Raw genomic sequence first — 27,621 nt, forward strand, 5'->3', positions numbered from 1 at the left:
AGCTGGATACAGCCAAATTTCCTACAGACCCCGACTAGCTGTCACTATCCATTACGCACATTTGAGTTCGCAACAAAACGATTTGCTCGTTATATCAGTATCCTCGGTCGCCCAGTACACAGAGCCGCCCGCGACGAATTATATTACGGTCATACTCGAAAATCAAAAACAGACATGCAAATATTATGGGTAATTCAAGTCCGCAATTTGTATGGATTCCATAATCCAATTTCGATAATGCGATGTCCGCGTGTAAACGCCGGGCATTCTGTAAGTTCCGCACCCGATTCCCCAGCTCACTATGCCGGAGACCACAAACCTTCCATCTTCTCTCTGACATGATAACGGCCCTCCTGAATCACCCTGAAACGCAGAGGCGGTCGTCGGTAGCAAAGTACACTTACTTTAAGTCGGAGTACTGAATAAGTTTAGTCTACTTATAGTACAAGCATAGCCCTTATTAAAGGTTATGGTACAAGCATAGCAATTTTTTTTAGATTATTTTCATGGTCAAGGCATGGTGTCCTACTATGGTGTGATCTTCGTGTGAGTCATTATTGTCCCATGAAGACTATAACACCATAGTGTCCTATATGGTGTCGACACAGGCAAATCTCACGCCTCAGTGAAATTGTATTACGTCACAATTTCCATTTGGCTACAGGCAATTTGACGGTCGGTTTTGACCAGCTTGCCGAGCATTAAATTTGGTAAAACGGGTATCAATCGAAAGCTGACTCATCTGCACTGATTACGAAAATATAAATTTTATTCCGCTCGTGGCCCTGGAACTCCCACAATCAGCCTCGAATTTTTCATTGTTATGGAGATTGGCATTGGGACGCAACAATGCTGTCTGGCTCTTTTTCTCTTGAGCTGCTCTCTCGTTTCACCAGACAGCATTGTTGCGTCCCAATGCCAATCTCCATAACAATGAAAAATTCGAGGCTGATTGTGGGAGTTCCAGGGCAACGAGCGGAATAAAATTTATATTTTCGTAATCAGTGTAGAGTCAGCTTTCGATTGATACCCGTTTTACCAAATTTAATGCTCGGCAAGCCGGTCAAAAATGACCGTCAAATTGCCTGTAGCCAAATGGAAATTGTAACGTGATACAATTTCACTGAGGCGTGAGATTTGCCTGTGTCGACACCATATAGGTCACTATGATAACACAGCGTCCTCTCCTGCTTCCAGACGGCATTGTTGCGTCACAATACCAAACTACGTTACAATACAAAATTCGAGGCTGATTTTGGGGGTTCCGGGACCACGAGAATAATAAAATTTATATTTTAGCAATCAGTAACCGTGGTAGCTTTCGATTGATACCAATTTTATCAAACTCTGCACTCGGAAAATATTATTTTGAAGCCGCGAGCGTTGAAGAATTTTGTTAGTGTGCCGCAGGCTGAAAAAGTTTGGGAATCACTGCTCTAATATGCATGAATCATTCAAACATGATATATATCCCATCCTGTATAATTAAAATGTGGATAAAAACAATAAAAGTGTACCTCTTAAGTATGAGTGAGCAACTATTACAGAGATGTACAAATTTTCTCACTATTACACGCTATGCTGATGACAAGCATACACACTCTTTTACTCCTAAGAAACGGTGGTCGTAAGAAACGAAATTTAGGGAGTAGTCAAACAATATATGTCTACATGCACTTAGTCAAGTATTCATGAACTAGGACTATATACTTGCACTCTATATTAAAGATTTGTTCGTCCCTTGCAGCAGAGCTAGGCTACTTATTACTAGAAATATTTTTGATTTTGTCAAGTGGGAAGCAGCGTTTAGTTATGTTAGCATCAATTTTACAAGTGATGTTGTTACATTTACAAAACCAAACGATTTATTTACTATTTCACAGTATCATGGCATAATTCGAAAAAATGCACTAATTTGTGATTGCATCACCAATTTTACGTTGGTCACGTAGATGCGTCTTGCAATGTTCTTCCTCTGTGCAACTGAATTGCAATTTGCAAATAGTGTCCAATATTATCAATACCGTTACTAATAATAGTGATTGTTGGTACATAGGCTACATTTCCTATTTTATTTATTTAGTAATTTTAGGAGATCTTTGAAAGCACTTTCTTCCATATTAAAGAAGTTGCGAGTCGGAGAAGGAGTCAGGACAATATTCACAAACTCCGACCCCGACTCAATCCAGTATTGTTTCACGACTCCGACTTCAAGGAGCGCTAAAAATTTTTGAGACTCCGACTCTATTACGGCAAAAATTAGCGAAACTATGACTTCACCGACTCCGACTTCACAGCCCTGCCTATAACTACGTTCTATAACTGTGGAACCGCGACGACGATTTCGAGGGTTTCAACCATTCCATATCGCGTACGTCGACTCTCGACTATATCGGGTGCAAATCGTCCGTAGGCTCATAATGAAGGTGATTTTTTTACCTAACCCCGGAAGATTTTGACCTGAAAAATATAAAATTTGACATTTCTCAACCGTAAGAAACCTAATTTTGACAAAATTTTGACCTCATGTATGCAAATTGCAAATTTGGTGGTTTCCCAGAAAATATTAGAATTGTACTACTTATCTTCATTTCTGGTTGACTCTGTCTGTCCTTACGAAGTAGTTTGGCCTGACAAACTTTTTTGACGTAAAAACAGACAAATTTTTACTTGAAATACTTTATTTTGACGAAATCTGGACCTATGAAGAATTCCAGTATAGTTACATCACGCATTATGGTAGAAATTATTAAAATGTGTTGTAGTAGAACGACAGATACTTTCCTACATTCTCGCGTGGAAATCGGCTAAGTGTCTGTCCTTACTATTAGCTTGCCAAGAATGAAGACAGAACGTTCAACAACAGCAGTTGTTGCCTGGCAACACCGAAGTTGTGCGTGCAATGCTGGCGACACACCGTGTTGCTTCATTCTGCCATGTTGTCTACATCAGAATTTTTCATCATGCGGTACGTTGAGCATAACACCATATCAACCTATTTGTTTCATTTGACCGTTTATGATTCACAATGAGCAGACAATGGGCCGTCTACAACGGTAAGCCTATAAAGTAGGCTACCAGCTGTAAAATGTGAAATGATAAGTTCACCGACAGTGCAAACATTTACAATAAAACGAAATCCAGGTGGCAATTTTTTTTGACTTTGTAAACAATTTTGACAATTATTTGTCCTAACGCTACAATCTTGACAAAATTTTGATTTATTTTGACATGTCAAAAAATCGCCCTACTCATAATACATGTTTTTCGACAGTATTTACACAAGTATGGCATAATTATTATATAACCTGTGAAAAAACACAATTTTGCTCTTTTCAAATTGGCAATTTGTTTTAAATGCAACCCTATATGTATCGCAAAATATGTTTACCTGACAGGCGTCAACTTCTCCACTTTCCTTCCCGGCACATATCATCATGCTATCTGCGACCAGACCGCCTAACCATTCGTCTCCGTTGCACACAAAACCGTCTATGATTTCAACAGTGGCGTTCAGTAACGAATCGGTTGCTGAGCCGCCTTCCTTCTTAGCGCCCCATCCCGATATGAAGCAACTGGAACGCAATGCGTGATGTTTTAAAGGAGTACAGGACACGGAAACATATGGACAGGGGCGGAAAACTCTTTTTCCCGGTATTTCCGTCTTCGACATTGTCCCGTCATCTGTTTCCAGAGATGGTCAGTAATGGACGAAGTACTTCTACTTTTCCAGAGTCCTCAAGAATATTTTATTTACTTGCGTTATTTACTCAGGTGGTTGACTACTTCAACTTCTACTTCTAACACCGAGCGAGATAGTGTAATGGTGATGCGCCCGGCTTCTTGATCGGTAGGTCATGGGCTCGATCCCAGGCCGGGTCAGACCAAAGACTCGAAAACTGGTATGTGTAGCTATCCCGCTAGGCGCTCAGCAATCACGGACAGCATTGAGGAGAAAAAAACGAGGGTGCAGACTGGATGACCTTGCTAGGCCGTATCGCATCTCCGTCATCAAAGCATCTCGACGGTGCAGGCGAAAAAAGAATATGGTCTCTCTCTTTTTCTCACTCCTTCCTTTTTGACTGGATTTTGTAAAGTAGAAAGCAGGTTTGGGGTATATGTTTGCATCACATTTCTTAGTGAAATTGTGATATCGACTGGTCCAAATATCCCCCGTTTCGCGGTAACCCAATTTATTCCAGAAATTTCGTCTATTTCTATTGCCATTCGTCATTTTGCGTTAGTAACACTGATGCACTCTGCAGGGTTGTAACCAACTCATAAGTTTCAGAGTCAAAAGTCAATCTCACTTTTATAGTTTTGACTCGAGTCAAGTCGAGTCATTACCAATTCACCTCTAAGTCAAGTCCGAGTCCAAGCAGAGGATCGAGTCCAAGTCATAGTGTTGTGACTCGAGTCCGAGTCCAAGTCATAGTGTTTACTGTTCCGTTTTGAGTTCAGCCCGCTTTTTACAACTCTGCTCGGGTGACATAGAATGGCTCGCATTGATAATATCGTAATTATCCTCGTTCTTAACAGCTTCTGGCCCTATTCTCCAAGTATACTAGGACTGATAGACGAAATACCAATAATGGGATCACTTCACTATTCTTCGAAGTTACAATGAAATGTCTGTCCGGGCCGTCCTATAGTCTCGAGTCATATGACTTGATCCGAGTCATTCACAATGACTCGAGTCACGTCGATTCACCAGAAAATCACGACTCGAGTCGAACTCTAGTCATTACAGCCCTGGCACTCTGCAATTATTGTCATCACCGACTAACTTCTAAAAGTATGTGCAAGCGTCTCTACCAAATCGACAAGTTATTTGAATGCTATTCACACCTTCCATTTCTCTTGAAGTAGTTTCGACATGTTCTGGAAATTAATACTTTTATTTGTAATTGAGTAGAATTTCACTGCGTTACTTCTGCTACAGTATAGTAACGCCGACTACCTGGACCAGGCCTGATTTAAACTAGGTCATCATAATTGATCGTCCAGGTAACCAGGGCTTCGGAGCAGCCCTAAATTTGCATTGCTCCAGCTCCGGCTCCGGAGCTTTTTTCTAGCATAGATTAGCTCCGGCTCCAGCTCCGGAGCCGCATTATTACCACTGCTCCGGTTCCAGCTCCGGCTCCGGCCCTGAAAACTATCGAAGGTGTCTGTCTATATCAGGGGTGGGCAACCCGCGGCCTGCGGGCCATATGTGGCACACGAGAAGGTTTTGGGTGGCCAGCGAGCTAATTTCCCATTATAATATCGAAATTCTGTTATATTATCGAAATTAAATTGCTCAGATTGTGAACTTGCAAGGCCAACCAAAAATATGATTAGTCTGGCCGCGACACTTGGGATGTTGATGACTAAAATATCAATTTCGACGCATTGGCAGATCCAGGGTCCAGTCACATTTTTGATAAATCGTCGTACATTAAAATAAACTAAAAAAGTAGTAAAATTTTTCTTCACGCTTCGCGTGTTTAATTGTCACGCGATTTCTTTCTTTGTAGCCTACCCCCACCCGTAAATGAAAAAACGCCTGATTTAGCCGATTGAGTCTAACTATAGATTATTCGCAATTACGGGAGAAAGTATTTTCGCGTTTGCGCTCGCAGAAAGATCGTCGACGATGAAATGTAGGCACAAAATGATTGTCGTATATTAGCGAAAATTATCGATATCGATTTGTCCAGATGCCGAATAGTCCTGTCCTTGCAAACTGAGCCCAGTGGGCGGTATACAATCGACCCGTAATATACCAAAGTAATAATATTAATAACTTTGAAAATTTTTACGCGCCTGGCACGGCTAGTGGGCAGCGCACTCGTTCGTCAATTTCATGTGGCCCTTTAGTCGAAAAGGTTGGTCACCCCTGGTCTATATATATATGACTAATTTACCCGTAGGTTAGGTATCTATAGTAATCTAGAGTCTGTCAGCCGTCAGTAACATCGGATGCAGCAACGAAGACATAGGTGCCGCCGTGCCAGTTTGTGACGACATAATGAATACTTGTCAATTGTAGATAACATCATAGTTGCACTAGAACGCACTTTACCCCGTGCCATTGCTGTATACAGCATTAAAATTCTGATGCGGCGTTTTAACACAGGTCCTGTACTCGTTAATTTTAAGCCATACAGCTCAATACAATCTTTAAATGTGCGATTATTATTCAACTGTAACTGTAGTAAGAGCAATATGGGCGGATATAACGACGAGATCAATAGAAATTCGATTTGTACCAAATGGCCAATGGTTTGAAGTTCGATATTGGTGCACTCGTTACCAGTCCACCCGGTGTCGATCAAGTTTATCGGAATATAATATTTTCCCGACGAAACGAATCGAATAATCGAATTATAAACACTGTGCCATGCCTATAACGAATTAAACTATGCAGTATGCACATTGCACATTTACAAATTTACGAAACAGATGATTAGCCTACAAATTGGAAATCGCGTATCAAATCAGTAATTTGTCTCCAACATAAAATACCATGGGGTTTTGGGCTACTCTTCTGGCATCCCCTATTTACGCTCGAAAATCCTTACTGAAGTGAATGACGATGATGCGCAGTAATGAATTCCAATTAGCATGCATAATTGCATACTCAACACTGTCCAATTTCGCGGCCCGATTAAAGAACTATCACGAAAAAACGAGTATTTGATCATCCGATTCATAGCAACGATGAGATGGAATTTCTCTGCTCGTGCCCGTCATACCGACATGTGCAACGAAATTACATAGTGATCATTATTTTCGAAACGTATACAATTGGCCAACGAGGTTGTGCTAATGATGAAATTACGGGTATGCCGAATACCCACAATTCACAGGCATATTTCGCCAAAGAGGAAAATATTCTTAATTTCGCGAAGACCTGCTGTTGAATTATGTGAATTCAACAGATATGGTTGCTGCATGTATAATAGCATTTTATGAAACAAGTCGGAGCCGGAGCTACCCCTCAAATAACTGGCTCCAGCTCCGGCTCCGGCTCCTGCTTCGGTAAAAATGCACGGCTCCGGGGCTCCGGCTCCGGCTCCAAAGCCCTGCAGGTAACACCGTTGTTACAAAGAAATCGCCGCCCAGCCCCCAGTTTTTCTCAAGTCTCCATCACAAATATTCTTAAAGACGAACCGGAGACCATCACCTGTTTCCCGGTTCCACCTCCGCGTCCGAAGTCGGCAGGCACACGGGAGCCACCATCTCTGTCATGCGCAGCGGGCTTTCGGTTCGCATCAGGGCGATGTCGTTTTCGTAAGTGCTGGTGGAAAAGCTCGGGTGGATGACAAGCGCGCTGAATCGCAGCGCCTGCGACTGCCCGCCGGCCATCTCGTACTGGAGATTCGCGCCCGCGTGAAGCGTCCAGTTCTTCGGGTCGTTGTTCCTAATATGAAACGGAGGAGTTGCTTAGTAGAATTCGGGAATATCGCAGGGCTGCGCTCTTGATAGCTTTAGCGTTAGCCTTAGACAGCAGGGATATAATGTGCAGAATCTATTTATTTGTGGAATCGATTTGGACACAGCAAAAGAACTTACGGTTGCAGGCAATGAGCAGCGGTGAGAATCCAGTGGGAAGAAATGATAGATCCTCCGCACGTGTGTCCCCCGTCAGACCACAACGAAATCTGCAAGTCATTTCTGTTAAATATGGACCAGCTCATGCAAAAATACCGGTAAAATTACAACATAGGGCCTATACACCACAGTGATAATATTAATAAGGGCATTGCGAGATTCCATAAGAGAGGTCTTATGAGTTCTGATGATATGAATATAATAATACATCTGTTACATCGAAAATGGCTGGGTATGAGGATATTCGGTAATCACGGTTCTATTGACATATATAAACAATGTTTTATCGAGTGCAGATTTTCGTAAAAGAGTATAAGTAACAATGCAGAAGACGCCGTATATATATCATATATTAGGGTTACCATACGTCCTCTTTTAAGAGGATTTGTCCTCTTTTTTGAAAGTGTCCTCGGAGGACGCCCGTTTGTCCTCTTTTTTGAGATTTTGTCCTCCTTTTTGAAAATTTAGGTCAGATTCAGAGCAAATTGAGAGTGATATGCCGTAAATTAGCACAAAAGTGACGCTCCGGCGGGTATTTCGGAGTGAAAAACGGTGATTTTGGCTCTGGGCGGTAAGATGACCTTTTTTTTAGTCAACCGATCACGAAGTGGACGACCTGACTTGAGATGTAGGGAGAACGCTTAGTAAAGTTTACGCTTAGTAAAGAAATGCTGAAATTATGTCAGATCAAAAATATTGTTGTTCATCAAAAGAAGCGTATCTCCTATGCGCAACATTCCTCACTAGATGATTCGGCTTCAGCGATGGGAATAGCATTCCACGGAGGAAGAATTAGCTGATATGAACGGGCATATATTGCCTTGACGTACAATGGTCCAAAGTCCCAGACGCTGCCAAAACCGAGACGCTTAAAAACTACTTGGGCTACCATCTCACAAGATCAAGTTTTACGAGGAGATAGCTTTCTAGCAAATACCGTGTCTTGCTAATCCCAATATAGATTCTTTATCGCTCAAAAGTGTTGTCAGGTATCGTGCGCAGTTCATAGTTCAAAATAAAATGAAAGTGATGATCATGATATTTTTGCTGTATTTGTATTCCTATATTATTAAAATATAATTTTAGGCAGCTATGCCCGTCTCACATGTTAGAGAGCACATCGTTGTACTGACGTAACGATTTACTACCGTGGTTGTTATACTGGTGTCCTATTTTATATCGATATTGAGTTCAAGCAGTCCTCGACCTCTACGACATTTGTAAAGTGGCACGCGACCCCTTTTGAGTTGGCGGCCCCAGTTCTATACCAAGTTCTAATCCAAGGTGCAAAAAGTATATACTTCGCCTCAAGAAATGTCAAGTAGAAGTGAAAGTGGTCCAAAAACATGACGACTTGAGTAAGCAGTGTCAAGAGAAATCTTACTGGAGTACTCCCAAAATAAGAAGTGGGCTACCTCACTACTAACCGATCTCTATAAAAGCATTTATCCGTAGTGTGTCTAACTAAAATCCTTGACTGACTTCTACAACTATATTTGCCGTGAACGAAGTGGATTCAAAATTTTGAGCATGTGTGACGTCATATCCTACATAGCGTGTCGTATAGTTTGCGTCAGAATGACAAATTATGCGTCATTCGAAATACATCTGTTCATAGCAACCATGGGACCCCTAACGTGGCGGTGGCGTAGATTATGATGTCACGCACTCACTTGCCAAGGAAAATTTAATAATGATGCTTCAACGCCATTTACAATTCTTTTGGTCCTACTCCGAATTGCATTGTCGAAATTGTTTTCAGTTGCCCGCCGTGATCGCGATGAAACAGCTCTTGCCATCGCCGAGCTCCCGCAACTCCGGGAGTCGATTCCATTCACTGAAAATTAAAGCCGAGCCGATAGCAGCAGTGTCTATACAGGACCGAAACAGCGCTTCGTCTGCCCCCCACCACAAAAAAAGAACGTTGTGCTTGGACCCCCACAAGGTGATAAACCAAACCCTTATCAGCCTATACCTTTGCCGCTACTTATCAGCGAGATTTGTTGTACTGTATGCTGTGAAAGCTTTTATCACCTAAACGCGTGAAGCGCGAAAATTTTCCAAAAGTCATGATTGAATCGGCCAATATGCTCGGGAAGTCCATATATTGCTATAATCAATTTTTTATACTCCGCTTACGCAATCAGATTTACTGGTACAGCTGAGTCGGGTGTCTTCGAAAATGTAGGGTCGTGAAAGAAATAATAAGTAAACATATCCGTGCGGACCCGTCGATATAGTGACTTCGTTACATATATGATGTTATTTCGTGACCTCCTGTCTGCTATGTCAAAAGATATTGAAATCGCCCAAACGTACCAAACTATATAAGACGCACACGATTTCAAATTAGTATTTCTGCACTGGCAAATAATTTTTCTCTGCGGCATGTCATTTGTCTTGTGGGGCTCTGATGGCCAGGACAGGAACATTCGGTGCCAGCCATTTAGGCGCATATGGACATTGGACATAGGCTACATATATGCATATCGAAGTTTTAGGTCATCATGAGGTCAGTCCTTTTCGGCCAAGGTTTTCTCGCTGACAATCGTTCTGGCACACTTCTCGGAGTCACATATTACATGACCCAAAACTTCATATGTCTTGGTGCGTCGTGGCGCGGTAAAAGCCGACGCCAAAATGCCCATTTTTATACCTCATGCGTATTTTTTCTTGAGGGAAGGGTACCCAATAATCAAGATATTTGACACCATTAAATCACGCATAGAGTGACAATTTTTTGCAAAAGTTGCATAAATTTTCAAACAATACTCTATAGTTCATGTTAATTCACGAAATAACTTTGGGCCCCGTTCGAGCTCACCCTCCCCCGATTGGGGGATTTGAAAAAACCGGATTTGTGAAATTTGGTCGGATTAGGATACTTGATTTTTTCTGAACGGATTAGGATTTGGATTAGATTTACCGATTTTCTGGGAGATTTATATCTCGTGTGGCGAATGACGACAAAATTTATTCGGATCAGTTATTGATGTACTTATGGTACACTACAAGTATGGTACACTCGGTGCCAACGAACATGAGAGGTACAGCCCTTTGCTAAGTTATCTTAAATCAAGAAAATTGTTGGTTGAGATAGAAAAAGATTCCAATTTCTCCCTTACATAAATATGCATTTTTCTTTCTAAATTTCAAGTTAGAATCGGATTAGTTTTGAGCGCGGATTTGAATATACAAAAGTTGAAGTTCGGATTTGGATTGGATTAGGACATAGAATTAGAATTTCCAAACCTGCTAATCTCTGCTATGTATAAACCAGTGAACAGCTTCTTGGAGGTACAGAACTTCAATATACAATTGAATAGTATATTCATATTGAAATGAACCCGAATATTTTCGGCTGACACTCGTCAGGGGTAATCGTCAGCAACTAGTAGAGAATTCGAAAGAACAACGTATATCAACAATCGTAACACAAAATATGACGTCACCAGCACGAAATGTCGAATACGAGAGCGTTCAATGTACAATTTTTAGATGATACACGAACTCTTTTTGTTGACACAGCCTTGGCTGGTGTATTTTGATAAAAGTCGACTCCAAGGCACACAAATGAAAGTGTGAGCGACCCTTTCCGAGTATGTGTGATTCTTATAATGGGGGTCCACAGAGTCAGGCTGAGGGGTTCAGCGACGTCAAGACACACTCCCGACTCATATGTCACAATTCACACTGATGTGTAGCAAACATTCATTGCCTTGGAGTCGACTTTTATCAAAAGCCGCCAACCAAGCCCGTGCTTACAGAAGGAGTTTGTGTATCATCTAAAAATAGCACTTTGAGCTTAAGCGCTCTCTCCACCCCAATTATTCATGTTTTGTATGAAAATATGTTTCGATGGTTTTATTTTTTTAATAGGCCTACTTTCGGAGTTCATCTTGTGCACCGACCCGGCATTCTATCTAAAGCAGATGGCTCCCAAACTTTTTCGACTAATCGCTCCCTTGTCAATCTCGACTCAAATTTTCGCACCCTCCCCCATTTTACGGATCCATAAAAAAGAGGACATATAATCGGGAAACGTATTCATCTAAGTCTGATCACTGGTGAATTTACACTATAAAGGTCATTTTTCTGAGGTGGTATGTGCTCGGAAAATTGGTTTCCGCGCCTACATTACTGTTGAGTTGACTTTTTTTCGCATCATATGCACAATAAGCCGTCTTCACTTGCATTTTTGGCGGTGTTAATTAAATATATTTCACTGGACGTTCTAACATTTTCGCCCCCCTAGCCGCCACATTGGTATTTTCGTCACTTGTTTCTCAAAATCGCTGGAGGACGACATCGTCAACGTTGGGATTCGGGAACCACTGATCTATATAGTATTCTATGGATGTGTAATGCGGTAGTTTTCGTTTTTGTGATGCAGCGAAAATTTGGGTTTCGACACGGCTGTAATAATGGGTTCGCAAGGGTATCCCAAAAAGTCGATCGGTGATAAATATACAGATCAAAGGTACCCTGTGTCATATCGGAATAAATGGCTCTATAATATTACACTTCGATCGATTATCAGCGGAGGTGATCGGTAAGGAGGCTACTTCTACTTTTTCGGAGTACTTAAGTAAGTTATATTTGGCCTACTTATACTATACTTAGCCCACTCAAGTGGAAAAACTATAGGTCTCGAATACTTAGTTTTATCTACTTGAAAATCTGTACTTCTGCTTCTACTCGAGTATACTAACAATCACTACTTTGACCACCTCTGTTCATCACTTCGCCCTTTTGTCCTTCTGGCTCAGTCTTTATATAATAGAACCATTGGTGTGTCCGTCTTAGATTTTATGATATATGACTACTAGCACTTCAAATACGATGATAGTCTTTAGTAGTCATTATAGCTAGCATGGTAGTCTAATGATTACGTGAATAAACAATCACGTACCAATAATAGGAGTCGTCGTAGGTTCGGCTGTTGTCACACGCACCAAAATTTCTTCTGAATCATCCGATTGGATGTCTATTGGATTGATTGTCAGTTGATCTTGAATGGAAGCGGTATAGGAATTGAATAGGTTGGGATACACTGCAAATCCGATACCGAATCCTGCCCCTATCGCGATAATCAACCCTACCACAATGACTGGAATGTATACAGTTTTACTCAATACAGCACGCCTTGGCCTCTGCCGCGAAAATGAAGGTCGGTATTTTTTGGCAGACGACGAGCCCGGACGATCCGGGTTACTGGGGTCCGATGCATACTTTCGTTTTCTTTCCATGGAAGTACTCCGACGAAATGCGGAATGATCATTGACTTTGTGCAGAACGGAAGATCGGCGACCTGTTGTATTTGGCAACGCGGTAGACATCCTACGATCGTTTGGTCTATGCAGCACTGAGGCACGACGATCCGATGCATTAGGCAGCACGGACGGCCTCCTTTGACCGTGTGCCGACGACTGCCGTCGATCTATGTTGCTGGAATCTTCTTTGGCCATTATCAAAACCTATTCTAATATTAGTCACGACAGAGGTGTTGCTCCAATACCAAGAATACAAATCCACAGCTGATCGATGTTGTGATTGGAGTCCGAAACTATGGAAGAGGACAGGCCCATTGTGACTATGAATTGCCACTAACCCATAATGAGGTCACTGACCCTGGACATTTCATAACACGCTCGAGGGCGAGGGCGTTATCAGATCAGATCCACCACTCATCTGAGATTGGTAACGGACCGATTTATTCCGAAACACCGCACTCAATACAGAAAACTTACCAAATGAGACAGTTTGCGTAGGAATTTGAGACACATCGGTGATACTTGTGGTAGTAGCATAGTCGTTTACAGTACGACTAGAAACGACTACCGTAGTAGCTTCGCCATCTGCTTCTTTGCGAGAATCTACGGAAGGTGCTGGATTCATACCTAGCTGCGCAGTGCAAAAGTGTAGCCTAGTGTAGGCGTAGTCATGAATGAGACTTACCAATTACGATGGTTGTTGCAGGAATTAAAGACGCGGCGGTTGTAGCTTCGAATTCTTTTTGTTTGTCACCAGAAGCTGCAGAATTTATAGCAGGAGCTATGACGACCGGGTAGAGGTAAAATTCGATGAAAAGTGTGACTGCCGAAAATACCGAAAATGCCAGGCCGATTCGGCGAATGGTGAAAATCGATGCGTGAGGCAGGTTAACTGCTGGCGCGGCAGGATTCTGCGTTTCCATTCTTGCTTTTCAACCCGAAACAACGATGCATTTTCGTCATTTTTAGATTGATCAGAAATCTGGAAACTTATTATGACACGACAGTGAGCCACAAAGTTCAATGACCTCGTCCAAGACCACCATTGCGGAATATGCTAATTTTCAACGATGTCACTATAGAGATTGTACAATCTCTATAATGCCACCGCCCGAAAGGCTTCGTTTCCGCGAGTCAAAACCGCCGTTCTGACATGTAGATCGGTTTTTGTAAGAATGTGCTGATGGCAACATGCCAGACACCTGCCTTACCCTCCTCAATTACAATTGTCCATATAAAAAGCAGCCTTCTTCATGGAATTATAGCTGCGTGAGCGTGAGGAAACTTTCTATGAATTATGTGGTTAATGCCAGCGGTACGGGGTTTATCTGGGCTCCTCCCATACGGTGGGTTACCATTTGTCCTCCTTTTCAGTAAATCGAAAATGTCCTCATTTACAGCTTTGACAGATGGGCTAATGCACAGGGTCAAATGAAATGGCCAGACCATACATGACGCGAAATAAGTAATGTGGACGAAGGACGTGGATTTCAAAATCATCCAAACCATACATCATCTTTACACAAGCCTGAAAACCCGGTGAAGGACGCATAAGAGAGAAGAGAATGAAGGTGCCAGGAAATGTCAAGGAAAAACTGAATATCATGAACAATGTCACCGCGTTACGTCGGTTGTTAATAAATATCACCAGGCCGAGATAGTTGTTTGGTTGTTGCTCGGCACATGGTCGTTTTGACGTCCTTATCTGTTCATTACAACAACTCATTGTGTCTTGTGTAATGTGTATCACATTATGTATCTTGAGAGGATGAAAGTAATAATTGTACCTCATATGAAAAGTAGACCCTTGTTGATACCTAAATACAATTGGAAACAATTCCAAAGATATACAATTATACATCTGTAACTATGTCAAGTAAAAGCAGGAATGTCCGAGAAGTACTCGACTATTTGAAAGAAATACATTGGGACGAGTCGTCATACAGAAGTAGAAGTAGAGAGGTCTGGAAAGTAGTCGACCAGCTTAAAGACATATATTGGGACAAGTCGTTATAGACCTCTGTTATTGATAGCAGGTGACAGTTCCTGTTCACAACTACGGCTGAATGAATAATGGTACCATAAAAGCAGTAATTTTTAAAAATAAATCTTATTGCTGTCATTCTGGATCTACATCTTCCTGTTGTCATGACCACTTCACTTTTGAATGTTTTATCCAGACTCTACTTTCTACCTGAAACAATGTAGAAAGTAGTAGGCTTCAAAGTGTGATAGTAGAAGTGGAATTGGTTTAAGCAGAAGTAGCAAAAAAAAAACACTCAAGTACTTCAACCAGTGGAATTACTTCATAACTGACCTCTTAAATATTACATTATTTGTGACCATCTGACTTGATGATCAACTCAAGTAGCTTTCAAGTACTTTCAATACTTGCTCAATTGACCATGCTTTTGGACAGTTTTTGAATCCAAATTATTTGCATTTGCATATTTGATTTTGAATAGTATATTCATATTGAAATGAACCCGAGTGTCAGCCAAAAATATTCGGGTATATTTCAATATGAATACACTATTCAATTGTATATTGAAGTTCTGTACCTCCAAGAAGCTGTTCAAATATTTGATTTTGTTATGTAGCAAGCACCATTTGGATGGAATTGCATTATTTTTGAGTGAAAATGTCACAAAAACAGGGCGATGTCGACTGATATATCTCAACTTTCGTTTGCTGTATTATGTTGTGTTCCGCAATTATGGCTCATTATAATTGAACACTACTCGACCGTGACAGACGTCGCGCTTCGCTCGTAGTCGCCAGGCTTCACGCTTACGCGGGAGCTTAACGTTGTTTGCTGCATTTCTTTATCCTTTCAGATCATAGTGTGATTGGGGTTATTACCTATTAGCTTGCAATAAAACTGTAGTCACACTCATACTGTGTATTGCGTGGGATTTATTAATGGCGACGAGGACAAATCGGATATAATATCGCAACGCAACGTAACCCCAATGTCGGAACAAGAATCCAAAGCTTCAATCAATCGATTCGATCCAGAACATCATCGCAGCAATGTTCATGACGCATTCTGTGAGTTCGTACGCATGTTTCATTATGAATACGATGCAATGGCCAAAGAACCTCCCGCCGCAGAGCAGGACAAAGAGGACTGGATCGAGGGCCATAAAACAAAAATATTCTTGGGTCGGTTTTCTTCAAGAAATTTCCAGAGAGATTTTGAAGATACCGTACCAGAAAACGACCGTAGCACACTTAAATTCAAAGATCTGGTGAAATGTATGAAGTACCGGTATGAGCCAACCCGGAACTATACTCTTGCGAATTACAAGTTTCACCGTCTGTCTCAGGAAATGGATGAGAGCTTCGACGGATTCGTCCACCGCTTGAGGCATGAAGCAAAGGCATGCAAATTTGTATGTGAGAATGCAAACTGCAATGTCGCCGACATTATGATCAGGGATCAAATAATAGTCGGTGTCAAATCAGATGACATACGGACAAATGCGCTCAAGAACCAATGGGATCTGAAAGCCTTGGTAGAGAACGGCCGTAAGATAGAAGCGGCTTCACACTCCGCCCAATTGATTAAGACTGAAACTGAGGCTGCAGGAGCGGCTGACATTTGTCGTGTGAAACCCAAACAACGCTATCACAAGCATAAGGGTTCAGGTGCAGATGCACGACGCAAGGGTGGTTGCAAGACATGCTCCTCTAAAATCTGTGAAGGAGGAAAATCGTGTGTGGCAAGAAACATGATATGTCATAAGTGTGGTAAAGAAGGCCACTTCAGAGGATCATCAGCATGCAAAAAGAAAAAAACGCGCAAAGGCAAACCGCGTAGAATCAGAAAGTGACGTCAGCAGCTCATCAGATGACGACGCTGATCCATCAAGCGATGCCAGCTCTGATGCGTCGCAAAAGAAAATGCAGAGCAGGAAAAAGAAAGGCATCAAGAGAGTCAACCAATCGCAGCCTTACCGCAAGGTGCGTAAGGTGTCAAAACCAAGATACCGGGTGAAGGTTGCAATGGCAGGAAAACCTGTAAAGGCCTATGCGGACACGGGTGCCGATTTGAATGTGATGTCGGCAAAGAGGGCAGCAAAGCTTAAACTACGTCTCCGATCCACGAAAACGTACATAAAGCCTTATGGGTCGAAGCCAATCCAATGCAGTGGACGCTACGAAGGATTTGTAACTTTCAAAAGTTCTGTGGTGAGTGCTCGCTTCTATATCGTCCCTGGTAAAGTAGAGACTCTACTTAGTGGGCGATTGTGTGAAAAGCTCGGCATCATCACATTCGATGGCGACAAGGAGACGGAAATGTCTCGCAAAGTGAACAGGGTTGCGAAAGTGGACAAGCTAAAAGCAGATGTGATGAAGGCATATCCATCTGTGTTCACAGGCATAGGAACATTGAAGGATCATGAAGTTTCGTTCTATATCGATCCAGAGGTGCCACCAGTGGCCCAAGCCATACGTCCAATCCCTTTCCATCTGCAGGGCAAGTTTCAGAATCTAATATCACAACTGGAAAGTGATGGAATAATCGAAGAGCACACAGGTCCGGCGCCATGGGTTTCCAATCCTGTGCTTACGCCGAAAAGCGATGGCAGCCTACGCATGACGATCGACCTGAGGCAAGTCAACCAGGCGATCAAGGCTACTAACATTCCTATACCAAGAGTGGAGGAAATCAAAGCAAGGCTGGCAGGCAGCAAAGTATTCAGCAAACTGGACTTTAAATCAGCTTTCCACCAATTGTTGCTGGATGAGCAGTCGAGAGCAGTCACAGTATTCCATGCTGGCCATAGACTCATGCGTTACCGAAAACTCACAATGGGTGCAAAACCAGCATCAGGCGAGCTCACGAGAGCGCTGATCCCGCTCTTTGCTAATATCAAAGGGGCCCATGTCATTCATGATGACGTCATCATATCTGGAGAGACTCCTCAGCAACATGACGTAGCTCTCGAAAAGGTCATGAAACGCATCCAGGACGCTGGAATGACCCTGAACGCGGACAAATGTGTTTTCAAGAAATCAGAGATACCTTTCTGGGGTATGATAGTGACTAGTAAAGGTATTAAACCAGATCCGGAGAAGGTCAAAGCTCTGGAGGATGCTTCCCGTCCGAAGTCAAAAGAGGAAGTGATGTCATTCTTGTGCTTCGTTCAATCATTTGGGGACTTCATCTCGCATCTCTCAAGCAAAACGAAGCACCTCCGCCAATTGACTCAAAAGCATCAAAGATTCAGGTGGACATCAGAATGCAGCAAGGAATTTAAAAGCCTAAAAAAGGCTCTTAAAGCAGATACCGCACTGCGATTCTTTGACGTCAAGGCGAAGACATACATATTTGTGGATGCCCATGTGTCAGGCTTGTCTGCAATTCTGGCCCAAGGTCCAAGCGCAAAGGAATCTAGTATTGTGGCGTTCGCAAGTCGATCCACACGACCGGAAGAAACACGGTATCCGCAACTAGACTTGGAAGCCATGGCAGTAGACTTTGGTTTGAGAAGATTCCGCCACTACGTCACTGGAGGACCGGAAGTTCTGGTTATAACGGACCACAAACCGTTAGAGGGCATATTCAAGAACCACAGGAAAGGCTCTATCCGTACCGACCGTATCAAGATGCGGCATCAAGATATAGCCTACAAGGTGGTGTGGGAGAAAGGTGTTCTAAATCCAGCTGACTACCTTTCAAGGCATGCCCAGCCAATCGAGTTTGCCCCGCGTTCATGGCAAAATGAAGCGTGTGAGTTGGAACGCACTGTTCTCATGATCCAGCATGCACCGTACACGGAATCGTTGTGTATGGATCGCATCATCAAGGAGACAAAGAAAGATAGCCTCCTTAAGCGACTTAGAAAAAGCATCCGGAAGGGTCACATATCGAAAAATGACCCAGATCTAAAAGTATTCCGTAAATTTCAAGATCAGCTAACCATCTCCAATGGTTTGGTGCTGAAACAGGACAAGATCATTCTCCCAGAAAAGCTCTGGGAAACAGCAATCAACAAAGCACACCAAGGAGGTCATCCAGGAATGTGCAATCTGAAACGACGCATCCGCAGTCACTTCTGGATCAAAGGCTTGAATGAGTTGGTGGAACAGAAAATCAGATCCTGTACGTTGTGCCAGCAATTTACACTGCCAGGCAGCAAACAGCCACAGAAACTCATTATGCCGCCTAAACAACCCTGGCATGAAGTCAGCATAGACTTGTTTGGGCCAATGCCGGATAAACGTCACGCAGTGGTGGTGCAAGACCTGACGACACGGTTTCCTGATGCGACAATCGTCAAAAGTACCGCAGCTAAGCATGTTATTCCTGCAATAGCGAAAACATACGCTCATTATGGTCAACCCAATACTCATAGGACTGACAATGGCCCTCCGTTCAATTCGAAAGAATTTGCTGAATTTTCAAGTAAGCACGGAATCGACCACAAAAAGACGTATCCGTATCATCCACAAGCCAACCCTGTAGAGACTTTTATGAAGCCTCTGGGAAAGGCGATGAAAATTGCATACGCGCAAGGTGTGGACAAACAAACGGCACTGCAAGATTTCCTCATTGGATACAGATCAACCCCCCACATATCAACCGGGGAATCGCCAGGGGACTTGATGTTGAAAGGAGGATTCCGAAACGACTTTCCAAGTAAAGTACTCAACAACAACCAAGTACAGAAGGCCTTGAAACAAGACCGTCAAACGAAATTACAAAGGCAACAAGTTACCAACAGTTCAAATAAGCGACAACCGAAACATTTCCTAATGGGGCAGCAAGTCATGACCAGAAACTACAAAAGAAACAAATTTGACCCCATATTTGGCCCTGAGCTCTACACTGTCGCGGAGATCTTCAGTGACGGCGTTGAACTGATCAAGGCATCAACTGGTAAGCGGTATCAACGTCATTTCAATGATATCAAACCTTACTATGGAAATGGAAATGCGCTCACAAAACATGTGCAGGCCAATCCGCCCATTGAATGGTGGCATCCGACGGCGGACGAAGTTGAACATTCGGTAAGCCAGCATCCTGAGGAACCAACAACCGTGCCCGAGCCGGTGATCGTCTCTCAGGAACCAGAGGTGAATGATGAGGAGCCAGCGATCATCTCTCAAGAGGCGAGCGACGACGTGCCGAACACTCCTCCCGACCGCACGGCTTTGGCCCTGAGCCGGCTGGCCGATTTTAACGCGCCCGGTTTTCTGGAAATGTACTGAGCCTATTTGTCTTCCTAAAAGGGGGAAGTATTGATATATCTCAACTTTCGTTTGCTGTATTATGTTGTGTTCCGCAATTATGGCTCATTATAATTGAACACTACTCGACCGTGACAGACGTCGCGCTTCGCTCGTAGTCGCCAGGCTTCACGCTTACGCGGGAGCTTAACGTTGTTTGCTGCATTTCTTTATCCTTTCAGATCATAGTGTGATTGGGGTTATTACCTATTAGCTTGCAATAAAACTGTAGTCACACTCATACTGTGTATTGCGTGGGATTTATTATCGACCAAGAAATTTCACTGTGCCCTCAATTAGTTCCGATTTTTTCAACGTCACGAGAAACATGTGGTATGTAGCAAATGGCTCATTTCGATTGTTTAGTCAGGGGATTTTTAATCATATATAGCCTACATACCAAATAATACATCGCTATGTTCCACCTTCAAATTATGTACCGCCAAATTCAATTCACAAGTTCTTAGAAAACAATTGCTGTATTATAGAGAAATCAAAACAAAAATATATATGAATATGGTATAACATTTCAGATGTCGACAACTGAGACGTGCATATTTAACTTGCATGAAAGCACATGTCATCAGAAAGTCTAACGCAAGACTTCAGATTTGTACCACATACATGCATATATACATTTATACAGACCTGTGTATTTCTCTTCTTTGACCTATCATGCCATGGAAATTTCCATGCTAGAATGTCCATTGTCCACGTTGAGTTACATAAGAAAAATTCACGGCGCATTTTGCAAGACTGTATCAATTTCATCTGACAGTTCTTTGGTAATCGAGGGTAAGTAATTAATAGACTTGAGATTTTCGTAAATTTGCTCAACAGTGGACGCACCGACGAGCACAGAGCTATTGCTCGAATATCGTAAACACCACGCGATAGCGAGCTGTGATAGAGTGCATCCTAGTCGATCGGAAATTATTTGAACTTCCATCAGTCTTGCTTGCTGTTTTCGACCCTGGACACTTGTGATTTTGTCTTTCAACCAAGAGAAACCTTTCAAATCAGCTCGGCTGTCAACAGGAATGCCATCGCTGTATTTTCCAGATATCATTCCACCAGCAAGTGGCGACCACGTCATAATTCCACATTTAGTTTTGCCGCATACGTCTACTAGATCCGTTTCAACCTTTTCTCTTCTGAAGAAATTATATTCCGATTGCTCGACAGTTGGCGGTATGAGGTTATATTGTCTTGCCACTGCATAAGCTTCCATTATTTGTGACGGACTCCATCTTGACGTACCCCAGTACAATGCTTTCCCCGAGTTAATAACCTGAGTGAATCCGCGCACGATTTCTTCCATATCGGCGTCGGGATCTGCTTGATTTGCAAAAACAACATCGACATATTCTAACTGGAGCCTTTGCAGTGACCCATGTACGCCTTCAATGATGTGCTTTCTTGAAAGCCCTATTTCAGAAGGAGCTCTACCTCCCCAATACACTTTGGTCATAACGACGTAGCTCGAGCGTCTCCATTGCTTTTTTCGTAAGATATTACCCAACACTATTTCTGCTCGACCACCGGCGTATACTTCAGCGGTGTCGAATACGTTGACGCCATTCTCGTAAGCTATTTCTGCGATTTGGCCAGCTACATCGTCGCCGATTTGTCCTCCAAAGGTAACCCACGTTCCTAGGCCGATGGCGGATACTTTTAAACCAGTTCTTCCGAGATTTCTGTACAACATTATTCAAGTTGAAGAGCAACAAGGCAAACAACAACAGTTCGTACTTCGCGCTGCTGTATTCCGGAAGTTTGGGAAAACCGTTTACAGTGTCGAGGTGCCGCTAGCGGTTAGTTCAGGATACGAAATCAGCTGGTAGGTGGTATCAAGAAGCCACGAAAACGAAGACAGATTGTAAAAACATATGTCCAAACAATATTGCGAATCTCCTGTAGCCTATGTGGGGAATGTCGCCAACTCTTGTCTATTTCCTGCATGTAGCAGGATGTCGGTGTGAGCGGATATCATGTAGGGATGGTGGGGCATTCTATACCGAGCAGTAGTGGGTGATAATCCCGGAAGTCATGAATAGCCTGTATGTTTTCGCAAATGTTCAATGTGTTATGAACACTATAGCCTTGTTGATTTTGAAACTATAAGGTGAGCGAGATTTGTTGGTTGCAGTGGGGGAACTGGAAAATGATCACAGTAGGACGTGAGAGTAGGGAATCATCCTTGAATCATCAGCTAATTTTATCCATACGGCTCTGACCACACGAAATCAGATCAGTCGTGTATATTTCGATTATTGCATTCGTTTGCATTCAGGTGTGCTGAAACAATATTCGCGATCCGATCGGCATGTTTCACGAGCTAAACTAATATTAAGCCAGGGCCTTAATTCACGCTGGTGAGGCTACAATGCTTAGCGGTGGATGGTATTGCTGGTTAATCATTATTTCGGATGTATAGAAGAATGAACCCGTAAGAATGTTGTTTGTTTAGTGGTATTCTGTATGTCGGCATTGAGTTGGGGGTTGGTTGTACGAGGAAAGTCCGACGTTGTTCTACCTGTTTTCCTGTTTATATGTTGAGAAGTGTGTGGAAAGTCGAGCATATATATTTTTCTTTCTTTACTGGCGTATGATATCAATATCAAGTTACGTCCTTTATTTACAAATGATGAAGTGTTTAAGTTCATTGCTGTGGATGAACCTTGTGCATAATTCTGAATATTTATAAATCCTTTCCCATTATGCTCAAAATTCCATCAAGATTCGACGTGAATTGCTCAAATTTGAGACCACATCATATTTAGAGCACAGTAGGAATTGAGAATTTTGGATTAATAGAATGATATTTATCATTCTAGCAAAGTTCATACCACAAAAGGTAATGGTTATCATGGCGTATCTATTTTCTCAATGTCGGCACCTATCTCGAATCCTGGATATGTATTCCCCCAAAGCAACTGATTGTCACCCATAAGCAATTTTTCGGAAGATAAATAAATCTTTGGCGGTTCAAAGCTGTCTTAATTTTGCACAATGTCATTTAAACCCGGTATCATCTGATCTTATAACTTCGAATATACTGGCAGGTCGAAGCTTCTAAACTTTTCTTGAAGGTCAATGGAATGTGGGTCTTTTTTTTGTTCCCCAGAATTAAATATTTTTTCATGGGTCAAAGCTATCCGCAAATTCAATGACACCAATAGACTGTATGTTTCAAAAATCGGTACCGGTATGATGATGTTTGGCTGAATTGGTCTGTCATCTGTACAACATTTTCTTGAATATGGGTTGTTCAAGTAATATAATTGATCATAAGTTGGGAAAGGTAAGAAAGCTTGCTTCTGCATAAAAATTGTCGACATTGCCGACATGCTGATTATTTACATTGCATAAATAGATTCGTGGATTCAGTTTCATACATTTCATTACCGGTATGAATAATTATTGTCTAAAAGAATATGTAGGCCTAAAAGTTGATAAGGATACAACTAAGTTGTGATAATTATCCATTATATGTAATGACACTATTCTTGTTACCTGTGAGAGGGTGAACTGTGTTATATTTGAAAGTGTCGAAGTCTTGTATTCTCAGAACCCCTGTAGCATGGTATGAAGCCCACTCCCTAAATTTGTATGGAATAGTCTTCTTACTTTGTGTATTTGTTCAGTAGACATTTAGCTCTCTGCATTCTTTCGAATGACGTGTTGAGGAATTCCCTTTGTCAATATTAGTCATAGATTTGGTGATAGCTATTGATTCTTCTGATGATACTTCTGGAAATATTGCCGAGTAAAGTCACTCGCAGGCAGATGTCAGTGTTAATTACTTTGTTCAAAAATTACTTTAGCAAATCATGGACTTAATCATCCCATAACTTAGTCTATAATCATATGATATGGTTCAGGAAATTGTAGATAGTTAATTGACTTGTATGACTTCCCTTAATAGTCAATAGTTCAATAGCATTATTTGCTTTAAAATCTGTGTAGCTATAGTTTATCGCTAATATCAATTGATTTGGCTAATTGAGAATGCTGTAATAATCATGTTTTCTATTTTCTAAATATTTATCTGTTAGGCTTGTACTCTAATCCTTCATGCGATGAGTCCTAAATCAATTGGATTATATTCTATGATCATTCTGTGAATCACTAAAGTTTAATGGATTAATTTTTGTTAATATACAAAAGTAGCTTTTGTGGTCTTCTCTGGTTTTAAACTTAGCCTGTATTGGTCAATTGACATGGTAGATGCAATGATAACTGATGTAGCATCTCTGACTGAATTTTGTATTACAATAAGGAATGCCCTAATTTGGGAAAACAGAAGTTTTGTGAATTGTGATTATAGTGATTAATGGAAATTCATCCACTGCCGGCCTCATTTACAGCATGCGAATGTGATGGAAATTTTACATCTACTCTGGTATTTGTGTCGTTCAGTAAACATATATAACTGTATCAACGGTCTGAAGACAACTTTAAATGTTATTTTTCATTCTCGTGTTTCAAAATGTGTTTCATTGCATCTCAATCTTTCTGCAGAACTATTTGTTTAGGTACGGTAGCTTAGGATTGCTTTACAAGCCCTGAAAGGGCTGAAAGAATTGCCGGGCGGATTTGGATTTGTCTTCAATAATGAGGTTAGTTATCTATATTATATTTAAAATTGATGAATTATATACAATATTGATCCTTGAAAAGTTTTGTTGTCCATTCCAATCCTGTTTGATGTCATTCCATTTAAGCCCATCTTTGTAAAAGGTAAATATTGATCCCTGGCACAGATTTATTTCATGCCAACCTTTTCATTTAGCTCGACCAAAAAACGTGCAGCTCCAAAGCCTCCTGGTGATGGACAGATCACAGTCAATGGTAGTGAAAGGTAAGCTTACTGGCATTCTTGTTCTATCAAGCGTTCCTTCACCAATAAGTCACCATAAGACCTCCTTTAGGAGCATTTGTCCTCCTTTTTCAAGAAATCGAAAATGTCCCCCGAGTACGCCCAAATGACCTTTTTGTATTTTTTTAGTCGACCAAAAATATTTCCCGTAAATATTTTTAAATTACCCGTTTTCTCATCCACCATTATATCTTTTGTAAATTGTATAAAATATCCTCTTTTTCTGATCTCAAAATATGGTAACCCGAATTAACGCCGTAAATTTCTTCTGAATTACAACTAAAAGGGGCAGACGGCAGTTGAAAAAATATGTGACTAATTAGTTTCAAAAGTCATACACATTTATCATTGGATCGGTGGTGATTATTTTCGGTATTTCAGGGTGCGTACTGCAAAATGACAAATGACACTCTACAAACAAGTACAGTTTTTGAATATATTCAGTTACTATGATGCACGACTTGTTTCGCCCAGTTATAATAATTTCAATATTTCAGTAATGCAAACATATTCCAAGACTACTTACCACTTTACAATATGAAATGTTTAAAAGTTGGTAGTTTCGCGTAAGGGAATAGCCGGAGAACATAACGACTTCAATAGCTGGTTCGTGGTACAGAACTTGAATATAGCTTTCAATACAACATCCATTGTAGCAGTATATTTATTAAACTCGAAGACTTTTCGGGTGCCTCTTTTTAAGAGTTATCGGCACACTGAAGGGATTTAAACAGATTTAAAAGCAAAACCAAAAAGGCAAAGTATGACGCAACAATCAAAATCACAGACCATGAAATTCGCATTGTATCAATGGCAACAATAACAAACTACGAAGTATACGGACATACGGTACTATAGTAGCAGCACAATTTGTAAATAAACCTATCCCTTCAGTGTGCCGATAACTCTTGAAAAGAGGCACCCGAAAAGTCTTCGAGTTTAATAAATATACTGCTACAATGGATGTTGTATTGAAAGCTATAACGACTTCAGTAAGTGGTATGATTAATCAAAACCTACTTGAGTACATACTCTGAAAAAGTAGTACTCCATTACTGACCAGTTGCCACCCGTGGTCGAGATTGGTAAAATTTCAGCGTTTTCTTCGATTTGATAGTGCAACTCCAAGCAATGGAATAACTTCGAATGGAGATGATTTCATTGACGAGACCATCAAGTTGACCGTCGTTCTTCCTGATCAGTCGAAAGAAGAGATCCATATTGTCGCTTCGTAAGTCCGTTCAGTTTTGCATATCGTTCTTACCTATTTACTTACAAAACACTCATACCTTCATCATAGGATGATAACAATGATTGAGTGTATATTTTTTGTGGTGAAGTGTGGACAAAGCATTTGTATATTAATGAGCATCGCCTATGACGGCACTAAACGTTTTTGTGCAAATATGGTGTAGTGACTAGTGACTGACATGGTTGGGTGTTGATTTGCTACAAGTAACATCTTGTGGCATTCAACATGACTTTACTTCTCTTGATGTAGTAAATCCTGAAGGTAGAAGCAGTCAAGTTTGATTATGCTTTCAACTTTCGATATTATCAATATCCCAGTCGGTGTAGATCAGGGCTGGCCAACCTTTTCAGCCAAAGGGCCACATTCGATTGACGAACTGGTGCCCGGGCCACTAGTTCTGTAAAATTTTTTCAAGTTCATAGGTCAATAATATTGTCACTTGACTATATTGCGGGCATGTTGTATAGGCCTATCGCTGGGCTAAGTTTGCGAGGACTGGGCTATTCGGCGCATGGACATATCGATATCGAAAGCTGCGACCAACATGCGTCAATCATTTCATGCCTAGGTTTCATAGTCGACGGTCTTACTGCGAACGCAAACGCAATGTCGCATATGTTGAACGACACTTTGTCTCGTAGTCGCGAATATAGTTCGACTCAATCTGATACATTAGGTATTCTTCCATTTTCACAAAAGGGCAACAATATTAAAACAAGAAATCGAGTGACAACATGTTGCGCCAAGCTTGTAGAAAATTTTTACCTTTGATAAATCTATCGCAAATTATTCTGCTTTATTGTAGTGTACGAAGATATACCAATATGTGAATGGCTGATGGATCTGCCAATGCGTCGGAACTGATATTTTAGTCATCACATCTCAAGTGTTGCGGCCAGTCTAATCAAATTTTTGGTTAGCCTTTTGCAAGTTCACAATCTGTGCAATCCATTTTTGATGTCATTAGAAATTTCGGAAATAACCTCGCGGGCCACTCAAAACCTTCTCGCGGGCCACGGGTTGGCCGGCCCTGTTGTAGATACTAAAATATATTTTTCTTGAGAGATATATATAGCCTACTTTCTGAGAATTTGTGGCAAAGTTAGTGTAATTGAGATGCATGTTCGTCTTGAACCTAGTACCCAGAACTTGAACATTGATATTCCCCCTCCAAACGTGATGTCGCCTGCAATTTATTCTGAGATTTTGCGTACCTAACAATATCCAATGCGTTGTTATCACGTTTTTCTTATGGCCAAGTGTCATGTCGGGATTATGTCAAATGCAGCGCTGGGCAAAATTGAGTACCGGTCCCTGCATAATTTGATTCTGAATCGAGTATTAGGCTTCGAGTCAAGTTGAATATTTGCGCATTACTC

The 27,621-nt window shown here is 41.5% G+C and overlaps 3 protein-coding genes and 1 long non-coding RNA gene across 11 annotated transcripts in view; 2 read left to right on the forward strand and 2 right to left on the reverse strand.

Annotated features, from left to right (window-relative positions):
* Positions 1-81: 81 nt before the first annotated feature.
* LOC145452418 (transmembrane protease serine 12-like) lies at positions 82-13,792 on the reverse strand. 3 transcript variants are annotated; one of them, XM_080330608.1, is made up of 8 exons: positions 13,555-13,792; positions 13,347-13,472; positions 12,509-12,607; positions 9,270-9,433; positions 7,558-7,646; positions 7,169-7,405; positions 3,392-3,575; positions 82-363 (listed from the first exon to the last, which is right to left on the reverse strand). In XM_080330608.1, the coding sequence occupies exons 1-8, from the start codon at positions 13,790-13,792 to the stop codon at positions 184-186; spliced, it is 1,317 nt and encodes a 438-aa protein (XP_080186734.1). In that variant the 3' UTR covers positions 82-183. The 3 variants fall into 3 exon arrangements, with proteins under 3 accessions (XP_080186734.1, XP_080186735.1, XP_080186733.1); XM_080330609.1 differs by lacking the exon at positions 13,347-13,472; XM_080330607.1 differs by lacking the exons at positions 13,347-13,472; positions 13,555-13,792 and having other exon boundaries at positions 12,509-13,064.
* On the forward strand, positions 9,403-14,768 carry LOC145452422 (uncharacterized). The gene is made up of 3 exons (XR_013919351.1): positions 9,403-9,541; positions 12,785-14,215; positions 14,270-14,768. It is a non-coding gene; the product is annotated as an uncharacterized LOC145452422 (long non-coding RNA).
* Positions 14,769-15,398: 630 nt separating this feature from the next.
* On the reverse strand, positions 15,399-21,901 carry LOC145452420 (voltage-gated potassium channel subunit beta-2-like). Its single transcript, XM_080330611.1, has 2 exons — positions 20,394-21,901; positions 15,399-15,550 (listed from the first exon to the last, which is right to left on the reverse strand). The coding sequence occupies exon 1, from the start codon at positions 21,814-21,816 to the stop codon at positions 20,845-20,847; it is 972 nt and encodes a 323-aa protein (XP_080186737.1). The 5' UTR covers positions 21,817-21,901; the 3' UTR covers positions 15,399-15,550; positions 20,394-20,844.
* A 2,691-nt stretch (positions 21,902-24,592) lies between these two features.
* LOC145452414 (uncharacterized) overlaps positions 24,593-27,621 on the forward strand; it is a 28,024-nt gene continuing 24,995 nt past the window's right edge. For all 6 annotated transcript variants that reach the window (XM_080330600.1, XM_080330601.1, XM_080330603.1 and 3 more), the window contains exons 1-3: positions 24,593-24,730; positions 24,904-24,972; positions 26,108-26,221. In XM_080330600.1, coding sequence (XP_080186726.1) covers positions 24,726-24,730; positions 24,904-24,972; positions 26,108-26,221 — 188 coding nt within the window. In that variant the 5' untranslated portion in view covers positions 24,593-24,725. The remainder of the gene's footprint in view (positions 24,731-24,903; positions 24,973-26,107; positions 26,222-27,621) is intronic.

The sequence above is a fragment of the Botryllus schlosseri genome, chromosome 12, assembly GCF_051294905.1.
Source record: "Botryllus schlosseri isolate E-star chromosome 12, Bs_hap1, whole genome shotgun sequence".
NCBI lineage: Eukaryota > Metazoa > Chordata > Ascidiacea > Stolidobranchia > Styelidae > Botryllus > Botryllus schlosseri.